The sequence below is a fragment of the Podarcis cretensis genome, assembly GCF_951804945.1.
Source record: "Podarcis cretensis genome assembly, chromosome: 12".
Classification (NCBI taxonomy): Eukaryota; Metazoa; Chordata; class Lepidosauria; order Squamata; family Lacertidae; genus Podarcis; species Podarcis cretensis.
This window is the reverse complement of record NC_137181.1, coordinates 48,515,632-48,533,948: the sequence shown is the minus strand read 5'-3', so window position 1 is coordinate 48,533,948 and position 18,317 is coordinate 48,515,632. Positions and strand designations below refer to the sequence as shown.

Below are 18,317 nucleotides of genomic sequence, written 5' to 3'. Positions count from 1 at the left end.
ACCCAGCAGCTGCATGTGGAGGAGCGGGGAATCGAACCCGGTTCCCCAGATTACGTGACTACCGCTCTTAACCACTACACCACACTGGCTCTCTGGACATCAGGCGCTGCCATCTGTACCAAAGCAGACACAACGATAGAATATGAGCTGAAGTCCACAGCAGATTCTTTTCCAAGAAATTTAATCCCATTTATACACAGGAAAGACTCACCCATAACTCTATGGACCAGGGACAATGGTGAGGCTAGCAGGCTTGATGGTGGTTCTTCTTGGCTTGTGTTTGATCCAGAATCGACTGAGATGGCACTTGCCTTTTTAAAGCAAGCCCGGCAACAGCGCTCCTTCTTGCCGGTATGCTCTGACATGGCATAGTTGTTGCAGCAGTAGTAGCAGAAAATGCGCCCACACATTCTAAAAACAATGGAATTTTAAAAGAGAAAAGAAAAGAGTTCTTCATGTCAAAATGAAGGCATTTAAGGGATACAATATCCAACATGCAGAAAGCGACATTCTTCATAATATTGCCAATCTGGATTCCCTTTGAAGTCAACGGAAGAACACTGTGTTTTATCCAGCATTGAGTAAATCCATTGAAATTAACAGACATGACTAATTTAGGCCCATTCATTTTGATGGGTCTACTCTGAGTGTAACGTAATTGGATGCTGAGTTAAATATACACCTGAAAGGCCAACTATATCAACCCATTCCCCAAACCAACAATCCTTTATAAAGTAATTCCTTTATATAACATTGGAGAGAGATTAATGGTGAAGCAAACCAGTGATAATTTGGATTGTCATTTTTTCCAGATTGAGATGGGGTCGAGTCTGGAAAGATCTCCATATCCACACAAGCAATGCTTTTTGTCCCACAGTCTTCTCAAGCAGAAACCACAAATGCATTGTGAATGCCAATTAAGGTAGAATTTGCTGTAATTCCAAGTGACACTATTTACAATGGCACTCTTTAGAAAAGTCACCCCTACAAACTGACCTGCAATGGTGGCGGCGATTCATCCAGCCAAATTCTTTCTTACAGTCTAGGCAACAGCTTACTTCCGCATCACCGAGCCATCTTTGTGCTGCAGTGAGTTTCTGCTGGAATTCCAAAGCATCCGACTTCTGCCAAAGGGCATCCTTGTCTCTTTCAAAGGTGTGCATAAAGAACAATTCATTATCTGTGAGTTTAGGTTTTAATAATTTAACCCCAGCCCATCACAGGAAAAACAAATCTCCCCTATTAAGGCAAATATCATTTAAATACAATGGATTCTTAGCTTAAATTCTGGTTGGACGCCATGTTTGTGTTTTTGCAAGCATTCCATATATGACATTGAGCAAGACCATGTGGGTGGGTACGAAAGGAAGACAGCCCATATGTGTGCACATAAACAAAACATAGCCTCTTAAGACCATTTCCCTCTACTGTTGCTTGCTGTAATGGGAATTGGGGTTGCTTGTGCGTAAGCTGCAAACTGCTCCAGGCTGGGTTGTCAGGCTAAAACTTTCCCCTGGCTGGACAGTCAGTACTCCGTGACTGTCTCAATCACTGGCAGAAACCGTCAGTGGGCGTTTCCTGAATTTCCTCCAACATAAAAGTTCTTTGACACCAAGTCGTCGCCTAGCTTCCCTGCGCGGAAGCTTTCTGCGCAGAGTGGGCGTCCCAAGGGGAGGTCCTGTGCTCTCCCCGCTGGTCTCGCTGGAACAGTCCCGGAGCCTTTCCTCCGAAGCTCCCTCAGCCTCCCCTTCCTCCCTGGCGTCACGTCTATTTCCTTCCCCAGCGGATGCTCCCCCTCTCTCCTTGCTGGTTCCCTCTCCGGCGTCATTGGGGAGCCTTACCTCCACCCTTGGCTCCGATGGCAGTTCCCTGACACTGGCTATGCTTCAATCTTTCACTTTTATAAGATCTAAATAATAATACGTTATCTATTGCATTTTATCATGAAGAAAATCTGAAAGACTGCCAGAGAACTGAAAGGAGGAGGGAGGGTAGCACCAGCAGCCACAAATAATCGCCTGGCTAGCAGATCAAGCCAACATTTGTGAACCTCTGTTTGTAAGCTTACTTAATAAAAACTCTGGCTAGGATCTGTGAAGCTGAAGGGAGATTAAGGCTTGTTTTTCCTCCAAGAAGAACCTCCTATGCCACATGGCAAACAGGTTTGGAAACTGAGAAGAGTGTCAGAAACAGTTTGTGAAATGGTGTTGGGGTGAGGTGAGAATCCGTTATCTTAAAGTGTGTTTTTTTGGTGTGTGTTTTTTTGTTTTAAACAGATGAACCACAGCACTAGAGAGCCAGGGCCATTGTGGTTCCTACAGTGAGATGGTTTTAAACGTTACAGTTTTAGTAGGAACACAGGGCATGTTAGTAAAACGTACCGATAACATGTGAAGTAGACTCATAATTATGATCGAGTAATGATTACAATTGTCAAAATGGTCGAAATCTCCCATCTTTATACCATTTCAGACCTTTGTCAACAACAACAACAAAAGTGCAACCGCATGCATGTTTACTTGGAATCAAGTCGCACTAGTTTCAATGGGACTTATTTCCAGGAAAGTGGGAATAAATCAGGGAGGGTAAACCTGTAAAGATGAGCAAAAACTACACACATGTATGAAAGGGAGACTTATTAAACATGCATTGCTCAAATCTCTTTAGGCCTTCTGTGCTAGATATTGTTTGGGGGGGATGTATTTCTCTGTGGTTTAAAATGTCAAGTGTGACCCACAAACCACAGGACTTAACAAGTGCTGAAGTAATTGCAAAATATGTGGTGAAGATGTATCATTAAGAAGCAAGGTGTGATGCCACTGCCGAGGGAACATTACATTGCATAGAATCTACCACAGTTGCACAGGAAACAGAAACAAAGATGGTTCAGTTTGCAAGTAGCCAGTTCTTCTAAATGCCACCAGCAAAGTAACTGAGAACATAAATAAGTAAAGTTTCTCAGATGGGGTGCACTATTGTCCTCACCACAAACCCTGGGGTCATATTCGTGCTGGAGCTGTGTTGAGCTAGTGATACAAGCAAATTGGCCAGCGCAAAGATTTAGGAGCCGGTGGCCTTAGCTATGCTCCACCGTTAGAATCGGAAACCCACAATTTTTTTTTCATGAAACACTAGGGCAGTGGTGGGCCCGTGGTCCTCAGATGTTGGACCCCTCCAAACCAGCCCCATCTTTCCTGGATGATGTCAGGGGCTGGAAAGTTCAAGCTGCAGCAGTGCCGAATTTAAAAAGGGGTCACTTTTTGATGCAAAGGACAAATCAGGAGTACACTTCAGAGTGTGCTCCTGACCCTTTCCTTTGAAACTGAGCAGTGACATAGCGTGGGGGGTGCAGGGGGGGGCCATCTGCACCAGGCGCAACATCTGGGGGGGCGCGCTCGCCGCCTCCGGAGTCGCCGAAGAGCCTCGGGCGCAGGCTGTAGCAGAGCCCCATGGCAGCAGCCCAGGCAGCAGCAAGAAGAAGCTGGCAGCGGCGGCAGGTTAGGGGTTAGGGGTGCAAATTACTTGCCTTGCCCCGGGTTAGGGGGTGCAAATTACTTGCTTTGCCCTGGGTGCTGACAACCCATGCTATGCCGCTGAAACCAGGTGTCGTGGTGATGCTGGGTGATTGACAGAGGGCGGGCCTCGACCACCTGTCAAAATGGCCTGTGGGTTGTCTGTGGGAGCTTTGGATCCAGCCGTTTGGCTGGATCAGATTTGCGGCTCATGCACTAGGGCTTGGTTCTCCAGCTTGCATTTTCCATGGCCCAGACTGCTATTTTCTATGGTCACTGCTAGATTTTTTGCAGAGGCTGCAAAGAGCCAGAGGTCTACTGTTCCTGCTGAATTAGTATAGATGTAACACTAGGTATCACTTCACAATACAGTGGTACCTCTACTTACGTGCACCTCTGCTTACGTATACTTCGGGAAACGCACGCAGCAAACCCAGAAGTGTTTTTCCGGGTTTCGCCCCATGCGCATGTGCAGAAGCGCTCTACTGTACCGTGTGCATACACAGAACAGGCACCTCCTATTGCGAAAACCTTGGAATCTGACCAGAGCTCCGGAACAGATACTGTCCACAAGCAGAAGTAGCATTGTACATAGATGAGCTACCATTAGTGCAATTTTTTACTCATTTTTTCCCCTTAAATAACAACAAAAAATAGCTTCAGAGAAGCCTTAGTCTTAAGAAGATTCCTTACATATTAAAAAAGGTAAAGGTCAAGGACCCCTAGATGTTTAAGTCCAGTCAAAGGCGACTATGGGGTTGTGGTGCTCATCTCGCTTTCAGGCTGAGGGAGATGGCGTTTGTCCACAGACAGCTTTCCGGGTCTTGTGGCCAGCATGACTAAACTGCTTCTGGCGCAACGGAATACCGTGATGGAAACCAGAGCACATGGAAATGCCGTTTACTTTTCCACTGCAGCGGTACCTATTCATCTACTTGCACTGGCATGCTTTTGAACTGCTAGGTTGGCAGGAGCTGGGATAAAGCAATGGGAGCTCACTCCATCACGCAGATTTGAACTGCCAGCCTTTGGATCGGCAAGCCCAAGAGGCTCAGTGGTTTAGATCACAGCTCCACCTGCGTCCCTTTTTCCCTACATATTAAGGATTGCACAAATGCAGTTAACTTGCACTGTTTTCGTGCAGGCATAGAGAAGCTTGAGGAGCCTCAGGACCATGGGGAGTGAAGGGGGACATTTAACTATCCTTCCCTGCGACAACCCCTCTCTGAAGCTGCTGTTCGCATTTCGAGGGGAGCACCGATTGTTGCTAAGGGAAGCTTGCCCTGAAATGCAAACAGCAGCTTTGGAGAGCTGATCTTCACTGGATTTTGCCAGGAAACTGAATAGTAGCTTGCATGAAGGTAGGCAATTTATGTTGATTTCCTGAGTTAGTTTCACCTTTGATATTAATGGTGAAATGACGAAGAAATGAGCACATGTATTTCACCCCCCCCCCTTCCACTGGAGTGAATGGGGGCATTGGAAGCGTGGGAGCTTCCATCGCCTGCAGAAGATCACTGGATCAGAGACACTGGTTGATCTGAAACTCCACAGGGCATTGATGTGAATGAGGAGCTCCATGCAAATAATCCACTAGCATTTGAAAAGCGCCTGCTGCACAATATTCTACACTCACATTGGAACCACATGGCGCTTTGGTTTTTAAAATTCTGTGTCAAAAAATACTAAATCAAATAAATCTTACATGTGAAAGAGATTTCAAGCAACAGGTGACCACAGGTTGGGACATGAGCGCCACCTTGTGGTTTAAAGGCAAAATCGCTGCTTTCAATGTTTTTTCGAAGTCCCTCCCTCCACTGGAACTCAAGTTTCAATTATGACAAGCCAAGGAAGGGGAAATCAGACACTGCAACAGCAATAGCCAAGGGGACACACACAGATTCTCTCTGCAAATTGCCTGAAGGGTTTTTGGATCCCCTAACTGCTGCCTTCAACCACATGGTGGTGCCAACCCTCAGTGAGGGTGCAACCTGCAATATCTTGATAATACTTCCTATCAGTGAATACTTCCTACCAGCGCTGCTGCCACCACGGCTCCCGAGAACCTAGGGCTCAAGTAACAACTCTGGCCTTTCTAAAGGTAGAACAGTATCATAGCCATATCTTTAACAGCCTTGTGGCTGCAAGGCATTACTCAGTAACAGCATTTCCTGCCCTGCCAGGAACTGCTGGGATCCAGCAAGTGGGTCTTCATAGTGAGTTATGGGGAAGGTCAAGAATTTGAACCACTGCATGCCCAAGGAGGCAAAGACCGTTCCTAAATAAATTCTTACTTCCTTGGAGCTGTGGTTGAAGTACAGTGGTGCCTCGCAAGATGAAATTAATGCGTTCCGCGAGTCTCTTCCTCTAGCGGTTTTTTCGTCTTGCGAAGCAAGCCCATTGACGGCTTAGCAGATTAGCGCTATTAGCGGCTTTTAGCGGCTTATCGGTTTAGCGGATCAGCTGATAAGCGGCTTAGAAAAAGGGGGGGGGGGAAGGAAAAAAACCCCGCAGGAACTCGCAAGGCATTTTCGTCTTGCGAAGCAAGCCCATAGGGAAATTCGTTTTGCGAAGCGCCTCCAAAACGGAAAACCCTTTCGTCTAGCGGGTTTTCCGTCTTGTGAGGCGTTTGTCTTGCGGGGCACCACTGTATTACATTTGGGGAAGGGTTTGGAAAGTCTGTCACTTCCAGCATTCCACAAAAGACCATAATCATGATTATCCTAGTATCCTAAACACCATTTGCTAAGGAGTAAACCCAACTGAGCTTATTAGGAGTTACTTCTGATTTTGCTTGTTTAGGCTTTACAATTTTTTTCTTTAGTTCTGCTGCAGAACGTGCCAGGGATCAAAAGACAAGATTTTTCCTTCCAGGTTAGAAATATTTAACGATAAAGCTACCAACCTGAGAAGTTCAATTAACCGTTCTTCAAGGAACTGCTTTGTTCTTGTTAGGTCATCGAGTTCAGCCAGTAATTTCCTTTCGTTGCTTTCTTGGTCTGCTCTCGTCTTGCTGAGTTTCTCGCAGTAGTCTTGAATTTGCTCATTTGCTTTGTTGACTTCCATTTGAGCCCTGAAATATATATATATCTATAATCTTTAACCATTCCTGACCACAGTCATACCTCAATTAGTACTATGATTAATGTCTTTCCCACATAGCACAGCTATATCACAACACTGTTTCTAGTTTTCCTTCATTCTCAAGCGCATATAATGAATCATTAGAACCATGGCAGGTTTTCAAAAAAATAATAATGCTAGCCGTGGAGGAGCGAGCTTGTTTTTCATCTGGGGAAAAAAATGTAATTTTCATATGTTAGACTTTTTAGATCTGGAGTCTTATTCTTTGTGCTGCAAACCCCAGCTGTTGCTGTGCTGAGGTCTCCTGAAACACCAACAGCCAGCTGTTTGTTGGTGCTTATGGAGAGCCCTGCATTGCATTTTGGAGTCCTGACAATCAGCAGATAGGTGGGCCTCAAAGTGCTATGACATCAGGTGTAGGGCAGGTGAGTGTGGCTTGACCAAAATGGCCTGGTGGGCCAAATGGAAATGTCTGGTGGACCTAATTGGGCCCATGGGTCGGAGGTTGCCCACCCATGCTGAAAGATAAATCAGTATTACCATACTTTTCTGTGTACAGTGGTACCTCGGGTTAAGTACTTAATTCGTTCCGGAGGTCTGTTCTTAACCTGAAACTGTTCTTAACCTGAAGCATCATTTTAGCTAATGGGGCCTCCTGCTGCCACCGCTGCGCGATTTCTGTTCTTATCCTGAAGCAAAGTTCTTAACCTGAAGCACTATTTCTGGGTTAGCGGAGTGTGTAACCTGAAGCGTATGTAACCTGAAGCGTATGTAACCCGAGGTACCATTGTATTAGACAATGTATAGATGGTATATTACACCAGTGAAATAAGCTAAAATGTATAAGACAAATAATTAATGTTGGAAATGTAAAGAAAAAGAAGGAACATTTTATCATATGTGGTGGGAATGTAAAAAAGTAAAGAAGTTCTGGGAAATGATATATAATGAGATGAAAAAGATGTTGAAATATACATTAAAAAACCCCCAGAAGCATATTTACTTGCTATTATAGGTTAGGACATTAACAGGGAAGATGTTAAATTGTTTTTATATGCAACAACTGCGGCAAGAGTATTGTTAGCCCAGAAATGGAAACAAGAAGAAATTCCAACAAAAGAAGAATGGCAGACGAAATTAATGGATTATGCAGAATTGGACAAAACGACAGGAAGGATTCGAAACCTGCAGGACCAGAGATTTACAGGAGATTGGAAGAAGTATATGAATTATTTGAAGAGCTACTGCAATCAAAAAATTACGCTAGTAGGACTACAAGAAGTTTTGTAAGGAGAAATACACAAAGTGTTACAAAGTAGAAAAAGATAGAGATATTGGTTATGAGTTTGAAATGTAATAGGGAAGATAAGAAATGCATACTGAGAGATTAGATTGGAAAATTTTCAGACAGGGTTGATGGAAGTCAAAAATTTGAATAAGATGTAAAAGGATGTTTATTTACTGTGGAAAATGATATGTTTAAAAAAACTAATAAAATCTATATATATAAAAAAGACAAGGTTTTTTTAACTGTAAAAGAGGGATAAAAATTGGGGGTGGGTAGTCTTATACAAGGGTAGTGATTTTTCTGGTGCTGGCGGTTGGTTGCAGGAATGAGCCATAGCTTGTCAGCTGTGATTGGTTGGGAGAATAGAATCTGCTGCGAGTGCTGCAATGGATTGGCTAGTGCTGCGGCAGTTGGGCGTGTGAATGCCGGCTGCTTTCAGCTTGCCAGCAGACACTCTGTTGCTTCTTCTGCACGTTTGGTAGCGTTTATCAGCCGGGTGAGTGTTTTTTGGCATCCCTCCCGCAAATACCTCAAAAATTGTGGGCATTCCTCCCCAAAAAGCTCAACAACTCTTGGTGGTCTCACCCCACTTTCTAAAATTGTAGGCCCCCAAAATAGGGATTGTGTTATACGGGGGGGGGGGCGTGTTATGCACAGAAAAATACGGTAATATCCTCCCATACTGATGAGGTTAAGCAATAGCAGCTTGCCTAAGGCCACTGAGCGAGTTCAGGGCAAAAAGGTTTAACAGAGAACTTTCTGATTTGTAGCTTAGCCTCCTATTGGTCACTACGCTACATCAGCTCTCTTTGCAAGATTTAAAACTTTTTATATAAAAAACAACAGGATAAACGAAGTTTCCACCTTTTTAGGTCTTCTTTAAGCTGTGTCACCTCCTCATCTCTTTTTTGCTGGGCTGCTTTGTACTCTGTCACCTGATCCATGGCCAGGTCCAATTCCGTGCACAGATCTCTTTTCACAGCCTAGGAAGACGATTTTTAAAAAGGTGTATAGAAGGCTTTTCAGATTCCATTCAAAATCTTTAATAAATTTGCTAACTGAGATCTGCATGGATGTGGTTGCAGGGTATATTCAAAGTGTTAAGCTTTTGTTATCACCAAAGCCTTATAGAGTTTCTAAGTAACAATTTTCCTGTATTTTCCCCAAATGGCTAGCAAAAGCTCTATCTAAGTAACCACAGCTCAGTAATCACCAACAGTGGAAGTAGAGATGCTGTGTAATACAAGGGCTATAGGTAGAACGCAAACTAATGGACACCCTATGACAGAGCAACATGCTTTTACAAGTTTTTTTAAAAGAATTGTTATAGTTTTATGAACTGATAAAGCAATTTTAAAAATACATTCAACACAATACAGTGGTACCTCTGGATATGAATGGGATCCGTTCCAGAGCCCCGTTCGCATCCTGAAGTAAACGCAACCCGCACCTGCGCGTCCGCAGGTCACGATTCGCCGCTTCTGCGCATGCACGTGATGTCATTTTGACCGTCTGAGCATGTGTGAGAGGCAAAACCCGGAAGTAACACAACGGTTACTTCCGAGTCGCTGCGGAGCGCAACCCGAAAGCGCTTAACCTGAAGCAACTTCAACCCGAGGTATGACTATATAAAACAGTACAAGCTATAACAATTCTTTAAAAAAAACCCACTTGTAAAAACGTGCTTTTTGCCCTTTTAGCTGCAATCAAGTGTACAAAAAGAGTCAAAACACAATTAAAACACAAAACTAAAACTCAATGGGGGACGCAGGTGGCGCTGTGGGTTAAAGCCTCAGCGCCTAGGACTTGCCGATCGAAAGGTCGGCGGTTCGAATCCCTGCGGCGGGGTGCGCTCCCGCTGCTCGGTCCCAGCACCTGCCAACCTAGCAGTTCGAAAGCACCTCTGGGTGCAAGTAGATAAATAGGGACCGCTTACCGGCGGGAAGGTAAACGGCGTTTCCGTGTGCGGCTCTGGCTCGCCAGAGCAGCGATGTCACGCTGGCCACGTGACCCGGAAGTGTCTCCGGACAGCGCTGGCCCCTGGCCTCTTAAGTGAGATGGGCGCACAACCCCAGAGTCTGTCAAGACTGGCCCGTACGGGCAGGGGTACCTTTACCTTTACCTTTAAAACTCAATGGGTTGAGTTTGGAATGGCTATATTTGTGCTGCAGTCTCTGATTTTCCAGTGTTTGGGCTCCTGCTTCAGCCAGAGGGCAAAAGGAAATCAGCTGGACCCCTGGGGTGATGGCAGGGTGATGATGTTACAGGGTGATCTATATGCCTAAGGAGATGATATCCTGAGTTCTATGCAGCTTGAAACCAGGGTTCAAGGCCATATTATTTGTTTTTAAAAAACAAATAATGCAAGCACAGAACATGCTGGCTTGCATCTCTGTATCTTGGCCGTAGTTTCACCCTACCCACTTTTGCTGTATTCAGGTTCCAGTCTGTTAAGTGTCAGCGCATATTCATAATTGAAGCACACTGTCAGCCTCAGAGGCAGAGCTGCTTCCGTGAGTTTCTTATTTCAATCAGATCATGGACCAACCTGCAGTTCTTTGAGTGCTTCCTTTGCGACATGTGCTTGATGGCTTTGCTCTTCAACTTCCCGCTTTAATTTTTCGCACTCTTCACTGAGAGCCTGGCAGGACCCATAAAACACACATCAGCGTTGATTATTATTACTATTATTTTTAAAGAGAAGTTATCCGTTTGTCAAAACAAAGAGTTACACGGTTCCTCCCCACATGCTTTAATAAATCTGAGGTTAACTATCACCCTTTTTAAGTATTCAAAATAATGTGTGTGTGTGTTTTAGAGGGGGTGTCAAACTGAGCTTCTAAGGATGCTCTGCTGAATATGCTTTGATACACAGGTCGCGATCAGGAACACTGAGAAGACAAGGGTTGATAATGGGGGAGGCGTTTAGACAGGTTCAGCCAAAACATGTTGTGAAGTCCTTTTCCAGGCCTTCATGCTAAATGTGCAGAAACCAGGAGTGGAGGTGGTGGGGCCAATATGCAGGGATACAGTGGGGCCTCGCAAGACGAAAATAATCCATTCCGTGAGTCTCTTCGTCTAGCAGTTTTTTCGTCTTGCGAAGCATCCCTATTAGCGGCTTAGAAAAAGGGGAAAAAAGGGGAAAAACTCGCAAGACTCGCAAGACGTTTTCGTCTTGCGAAGCAAGCCCATAGGGAAATTCATCTTGCGAAGTGCCTCGGAAAATGGAAAACCCTTTCGTCTAGCGGGTTTTTCGTCTTGCGAGGCATTCGTCTTGCGGGGCACCACTGTACCTGGTGAGAGAAGCATTTCCCCTCCCCACTTTTCTACATACCACAGGCCCAGTTGCTGTGCCAGCTTGGAACTGGCACAGGGATTGAGCCCAATCTGCCTACCACCCCAAATTGAACTGCTGTGAGTGGCCAGGCTACAGATGCAGCAGTAGCTCTGCCCTTCCGTAGAGCCTGGGCGGCGGCAGCAACAAATTTGGATTGCAAGTTTTCAATGCTTTTAATTCTTCATTTGAGGAGGATTCTCTTAACCATGACATTATAATACAACCATTAAAGGTAAAGGGACCCCTGACCATTAGGTCAAGTCGTGGCCGACTCTGGGGTTGCGGCGCTCATCTCGCTTTATTGGCCGAGGGAGCCGGCGTACAGCTTCCGGGTCATGTGGACAGCATGACTAAGCCACTTCTGGAGAACCAGAGCAGCGCACAGAAACGCCGTTTACCTTCCCGCCAGAGCGGTGCCTATTTATCTACTTGCACTTTGATGTGCTTTCGAACTGCTAGGTGGGCAGGAGCAGGGATTGAGCAATGGGAGCTCACCCTGTCATGGGGATTTGAACCGCTGACCTTCTGATCGGCAAGTCCTAGGCTCTGTGGTTTAACCCACAGCGCCACCTGCATCCCAATACAACCATTACACAGGTCTAATCAGAAGTGCTTCTGAAATCAACAGGATGCATTCTCAGGAAAGTGTGTGCAGGGTCTTATTTTAGCAACGAGGACTTGTTTACGTTAATTTACCTTAAGTTTTGTTTGGTGGTTTATGATTTCTGTGCTCAGTTGAAACTTGACTGCAGACAGCTCCTCTTTGCTGGTCTCTTGCAGCTTCTGGTGATGCTTCTCTGCCATCTCCAGCTGAGTTTGCAGGCTAGGGAGAGCTGCATTGCAAACCCTAGACTCTTCCAGTTTGCTTTCCAATTCTTGTTTCTCCTGAGTGAGTCTTGAGAGATCAAGCTGCAGCTTCTCATGTTCTTTGGTGGCTTTATCCTTGGCACTTCTGAGTTCCTCCATGAGCTGGGACAGTTTCTCTTCTGCTTCTGCCTTTTCAGATGTCAAACTGCAGATCTGAATGCCAAGCTCAGCCATGTCCGTGTTGGTCCTGTGGAGGAGGTCTTTGATCTCCACGTTTTCTGCATTAACTGCTTCCAAATACTGCTTGGCCTTGGACAGCTCCTCTGTGAGGCTCAGCATGTTCTCCTCCAGCTCCACCTTCTGCTGGGCTTCCTGGTCCCTCTTCTTTTGCAGCACTTCCTCTCGTTGGCGACACTGAAGCATTTCCTTCACGTGCTTTCTGTTGAGGACTTCGCCTTGCTCTTTCAGTTGCTGGGCCAGAGTCTTTTGCTCGCTCAGAACAGCCCTTCCAACATCCAACTCTTCTTGCAGCTTCTGCTGCTCTGCTGCTGCCTGTCGAAGCTTGGCTTGAAGCTCCACCATTTCCTCCTGAAGTCTCAACACCTCTGCCTGGTTGAGACGCAACTGTTCCTCCGAAAGGGCCAGTCTTGAAGCCAGTTCTTTGGCTTCTCTCTCCTGACAAGATGCCTGTTCCAACTGGGCATTCTCCACAGAAGCCTTCTCAGAAACAAGGGACTCAATCACCTTTGTCTGATGGAGGCAGGTTTTTTCTGCTTTTGCCTTTTCTGCTTCCAGGGCTTCCATCTTTTTCCTGCCCCTCTCCGACTGTCCTTGTAGCTCCTTGCACTGGCTCTCCAAGTCTTGTAATGCTTCCTCTTTCTCTTTGAGCTGCAACTTCAGAGATCCTTCATATTCCCTTGAGGCGGACAGGCTCTTTTCCACCTGCAGGCCATGCTCTTTGGTGCTCTGGAGCTCTGTTTGCAGCACAGTTAAGGACTCTTTGGCAGCTTCTTCACTTTTTTTCAGTTCTTGGTAATCAGCCTGCAGGGCATCCAGCTTTTCTCCCAGAACTTGGTTTTGCCTTGTGGCATTCTGCAGGTTTTCATCCAGCAGCTTGTTCTGTCCCCGGAGTTTCTTCTCCTTTTCATCCACGGACACCACAGAATCTTCAATCTGGCTTTGGAGCTGTTTCTCGGAGGCTCTCAGTCTGGCAACCTCAGCCTCCAGAGAAGATTGAGAAGCATCCGATTCTCTTTGCTTCGCTTCTAGCTTCTGATTGGTTTGCTGCAGCTTTGCATTCTGAGACTTGAGCTTCTCGTTTCCTTCAGAGATCATTCTCAGTGAGGAGCTCTGTTCTGTGGCCTGTTCCTCCATTCTTTCTATTGTTTTTCTGAGATGCTCTCTTTCAGAAATAAGTTCTCTCTTTTGCTCTTCTAAGCTCTTCACTGTTTGACTTAGTTTTGAAAGCTGAATTTCCCTAAGTCCAAGTTGCTCCATCGTGTTTTTTACTTTTTCTTCCATTGTTGTTTTTGTAAGTGTGACCAAACTCTCAAGTTTTGTCTTCTCTTTCTTTTCCTCTTCAAGGCTTTTTTCCAAGGATTTTATGGAATCCAACAAACCTTTCAACTGGATTTGAAGATCAGCCACCTCATTGCCCTTTGCTGTTAATGCCTTCTGAAGGTCTGCCATTTTAGTTGCCATAGTTTCCAGATCACCACAAAGTTTTTCAGATTCTTCCTTGCAGTTGACAGTGAGGTTCGTCAGTTTCGATTCAAACTCTTTCTGTGCCTCCTCCTTTAACTGGAGTTGCTCTTCTGCGATCTTAAGCAGAGAAAGGTGTTTATTATTTAACTCCTCAGCATTGGCCTTTGCCTCTTCCGCTTCATTAAGCTTCTTCAGCAAATCCTCAATCTTCAGTGCAGACTCAAACTGACTGGTGGCTTGTTGTGCCTTTTCATTCATTAGAGCATTGGCTTTGGCGACAAGCTCTTCATTCTTCTGCTCTCCTGACTGCAATTTGGCCAGAAGCTCACTGATGTGGACATCCTTCGTGGACACCAAAGCCCTTGCAGCTTCCAGCTCTTGGTTCGAGAGAAGAAGCTTTGAGTCAGAATCCTTTTTCCCAGACTCCAGTTCCTCCAGCCTTGCACAGTATTCTTTTTGCTTCTCAACTGCATTCAGTTCTAATGTCTGCAGGCACTTCTCCAGGTCCTGAATGGTGTCCTGAGTGCAGTGGGAGATCTCACGCTGTTTCTCCACCTCCCCCAGCATTTTCGTTAGCCTGGAGTTCTCCTCGCTGATATTCCTGCTCTTCTCTCTTTCCGTTTGCGCTTGCTGCTTCTCAAAGCTGATGGCCGCCTGGAGCTCCTGGTTTTCCTTTTCTAGATGCTGGATCCGATCCTGCAGTTCTTTCTGCCGCAGTTCTGCCTGGTCCAGCTCCACGTGTAGCTCATCAAGGCCCTCAAGAGGCTCAGCAGTTAAAAAGCTATTCCCATTGGGGCTGGAGGGGATCTCTTGGGTCTAAGAAAATCAGAAGAAAAATGGTTTTAGTTAGAAGAAGAGATGCCTCTTTGGTATATATAGTATATTCAGCATTTGGAATCCACCTCAGATTAGTATGAAGAAGCCTCTGGCTGGGAAATCATCACAATATACAATTAAACCAAAACAGTAGGGCTATTATTTGCATCAAGTTACAATGGCATGCAGCTAAATGAGGAACACAGAGTGAGTTCCTCTCAGGTGACCAGTTAGAAAAATAACATCAAGTGGATTCTACAGTAATTTCCCCTTCGTATGTTCAGTCTAATGGTAAGGGGTCATTACACATACGGAAGACTAACAGTAGCACTATTGCTGCTCTTATAAGGAAATGTTGCTGTGGCGTTTGCCTCCTAGGTGGGTCATAAGGAAAGGGTTAAATGAGTGTGATGTGACTGGGGAGAGAGAAACTGATAGGAGGAGTTAGAGTCGGTGTTGTGTGGAAGTTAGTTGAGAGTTGGGGAGTTGGAGAAGGAAGAGGGAGGATAAGTCTGTGGGTTAGTCGAGTTGTGTTGTGTTGGAGTGAGAGGAATTGTTAGGTGGAGTCAGATAGTTAGTTGGGATAATCAGTTTGAAGTTGTTAGGGATGTATAGGACATTAAAGGAACTAAGATTTAAGTAACTGACAAGAAAAAATAACTGATTATTTGTTAATGTTAACAATTGTCTGGACTCCTTGTGTACCCAAGAGAAATGGGTTGGTGGCAGCGAAGAGGCAATCACAGTGGTGGCACAGGGATCAATAGACCATCAAACGTCCGGGGACCCTGTGTGATCGCCACAGTTGCACATGTAGTCATTTGTCATTATAATTACCTGCAAATAGCTGCTCACCAAACTACTCATGCTTGAAGTGCGGCTTGGAGGCTTCCACTGGTAAGCTGAGGAGCCAAATGAAGGCAATGTTCTCCTGCAATTGGAAGAGGGTTTTAATTATTTTAGAAAGTAAGAAACCACCGCCGCCACCATGCACATATTTTGAACAGCTTCCTCTCTGAAATTATCTACTAAAAGCATATCCCTCCGTTTGCTCTGGCTTGGCATTATTAACCCCCCCCCCCCCGTTACAACGTGAGGTGCTGCTTTCTGCCTAGCAGCACCATACATGGACCTTCTTCCCCTCTGTTCCAACAAAACAAGAAAACTTCCTGGACTACACCATGAAAGCATCAAATTTGTACATACAGTAATGGAACAGAGAGGGGCTGACCCTCAAAGTTCTACAAAAGCTGAGCCTGAATGCTCCTCAGAAGCAGTGTAATAATTTGCATTTGCGCTGCTGGCTCCAAACTGTTGGGGAAAACAAGAGTTTACATGATAATTTATCCTATTTTTGTGGTGAGGTTTTAAATTGAAGTCCTTGGTGTATAGGGGCATAGAAACTGAGAGTAGATATTGATAAGGGTTCATCCCAAAGGTGCAGATTCCTTTGTGGTTGGCTATTTGGAGGCCTCGTGCCAATGGTGGGTGGAAATGTAGGAAAAGGTAGGTAGGGCAACTTATGTGACTCTTACATGTGGCTACATTCTGGCCAAGTGAAAGCCAGCAGTTTCTATACACACGCTCTGTCATCCAGGAAAGCAAAAGGCATTACTGCAGTTCAAGGACACAGCCCAGGCAGGCAAAAGCACTTGAGGAGGGAAGAGAGCAGGGCCAGTGATTACTGTGGCCTGGAGATAGCTCCAAGGGCTGAACTGAGTGGCCTGGAGAGTCATATTCAACCTGCAGACCAGAGGTTCCCATCCCTGATATAGATAAATAAGATGCAATGTGTTGTATGTGGGGCTGCCTTTGAAGACATCTTGGAAACTGCAGCTGCTGCACAATTCAGCAGCCAGGGCTTTTCCAGTGGTGGCTCCCCATTTATGGAATGCTTTCCCAGGGAGGCACGCCTAGAATCATCATTCTCTGCTTTGAGGCACCATGCAAAAACATTCTTGGTCTTCCAGGCTTTTGCATATTAATCTCCCATTTTTCTTTTAGAGGGGTTAAGTTGGATCTGCTCTTTTTTCTTTTTTAGATTATTTTATTCTTGCTTTTGCACTTTTTAAATGTTAATAATGATGCTGGTGACGATGCTGTTCCAACTTGCAGGACGATACAATTGATAGAACACCAATTATACCCCATGTACACAGAGCTATTTACAATGCCACTGCAAATGGCAACGAAGAGGGACATGTTATCTCTTCCACTGGATAAAATAAATTAACATCAGCATAATGAAGCTTGAACAGATTTGCTATCTATTAATAAAAGGGAAAAAATGATGGGGAAAATGCGTTGTGACCTTTATTTCCATTAAGAGGAACTTATTCACTGCCCAGGAAGCCCCTCAGAATTAATGCACCTCTTATTCAATTGTCGCAAGTCAGATGACATGAGCAGAAGATGCTATCTCGCTGCAAGAGCTAGATGCAACACACCAAGTTGTATAAATTCATAAGCATGATTTAAAAGAGTATCATTAGGTCTAGAAGCAAATCTATTTTCTGCTGTCCTTCTGGTGGTCTCATCTGACATGACACATTAGAAGGACTTCATAGAACATTGATGGGGTGGCGGGGGGATCAGTATAAGAACCACAGTGAAGTTTCATCTGACCCACGAATCAAATACTGAAGTTTTAATATATTCTAAAGTCCCAAAATGTTTTATTAAAGCTGTCAGATGGCAATGGTGGTTGCTCATGAGTAACCAGGCAGGACTCTGTCTTTTACAGGTTTTATTTTGGTGCAAAACTATTTACAGTGCAGAACCACAAGTTCATGTCTAACTCAATCGCTAGCAGAATCCGGGAGTGGTTCCTTCTGAGTCCTCCCCCAACATAAGAGCTTAGTCACCCCCAGCCGTTTCTTTACTTCTTTGTGTTTCACCCCTCTGCGCAAGGTGGGCGACGGAAGAGGCGTGTTTCCCTCCTGGCCAGCTTGGCCAGAAGCGGTGCTGAGGCTCCCCGCAGCATCCTCTAGTCCTTTTCCCTCCTTTACCCCAGAGGTGTGGCTTTCCCCACCCTCAGACTGACGAGGTGCGGCACTGGGGCTCCCAGCAGCATCCTCTGGTCCCTTCCCCTCTTCCCCACTGGAGGCATGGCTTTCTCCACCGCAGGAAGAGGAACTGCTTCGCAAGATTTTCGGAGGTTCCCTGTATTTCAACGGCCCCTCCTTTCTCTGTTCCGATGGCAGTCCCCTGACAAAAGCATACAAAGTATAGAAATGTTTCCACCTTAGCAGCTGGTTTGTATTACCTGGCAAACGTGGGCCATGCTGAGTCTAAGTCATAGCCTCTAGACACCAGATCAAATTGAACCTCTGTGAGTTCGTAGAGGTGACCGACAATATCAGAGCTCATTTTTGAATTCAGGAAGGGACTTCTTGCATAGTACCAGTCACTAAAGAAACAAGGATTGCAGTAAGTAAGCAAAAGCTCATATCAATAATCGTCAGCAAGTTGAAAGGGAATATAAAGACTACTGCATTGCTGATTATGTATTTCCCCAAAATGCTGAGTGGTTCCATTTTCATCACAGCTGTTCTACCACAAATGAAAGAGCTGCTCCACAGGGAATCCTTGCATGAGTACACAGCGTACAATTCTACAAAACGAGTTGAAACTAAGTCCCAGTGAAAAGGATGGAGGAGACTTCAGGTGAAATCCTAACTTCTCCCTCCACTCTGTGGAGCAGAGGAGTCACGGCTGCATCTGTAACCCTTGCATTCATGGCAGAAGGGGCAGGAGCAGTATGATCGGT

General features: G+C 45.4%; 1 protein-coding gene and 1 pseudogene across 5 annotated transcripts in view; one reads left to right on the top strand and one right to left on the bottom strand.

Moving 5' to 3' along the window:
• LOC307199485 (C-C chemokine receptor type 5 pseudogene) overlaps window positions 1–18,317 on the top strand; it is a 125,513-nt pseudogene that overhangs the window by 26,552 nt on the left and 80,644 nt on the right. The window lies entirely within an intron of this gene.
• FYCO1 (FYVE and coiled-coil domain autophagy adaptor 1) overlaps window positions 1–18,317 on the bottom strand; it is a 62,494-nt gene that overhangs the window by 24,979 nt on the left and 19,198 nt on the right. For all 4 annotated transcript variants that reach the window (XR_013831980.1, XM_079947154.1, XM_079947156.1 and 1 more), the window contains 8 exons: window positions 17,814–17,957; window positions 15,386–15,479; window positions 11,918–14,548; window positions 10,433–10,525; window positions 8,749–8,867; window positions 6,418–6,585; window positions 997–1,146; window positions 212–411 (listed from right to left, as the gene is read on the bottom strand). Coding sequence is in view for 3 of the 4 variants with exons in the window: in XM_079947154.1 (XP_079803280.1) it covers window positions 212–411; window positions 997–1,146; window positions 6,418–6,585; window positions 8,749–8,867; window positions 10,433–10,525; window positions 11,918–14,548; window positions 15,386–15,479; window positions 17,814–17,957 (3,599 nt within the window). In the remaining variant the exon portion in view is untranslated. The remainder of the gene's footprint in view (window positions 1–211; window positions 412–996; window positions 1,147–6,417; window positions 6,586–8,748; window positions 8,868–10,432; window positions 10,526–11,917; window positions 14,549–15,385; window positions 15,480–17,813; window positions 17,958–18,317) is intronic.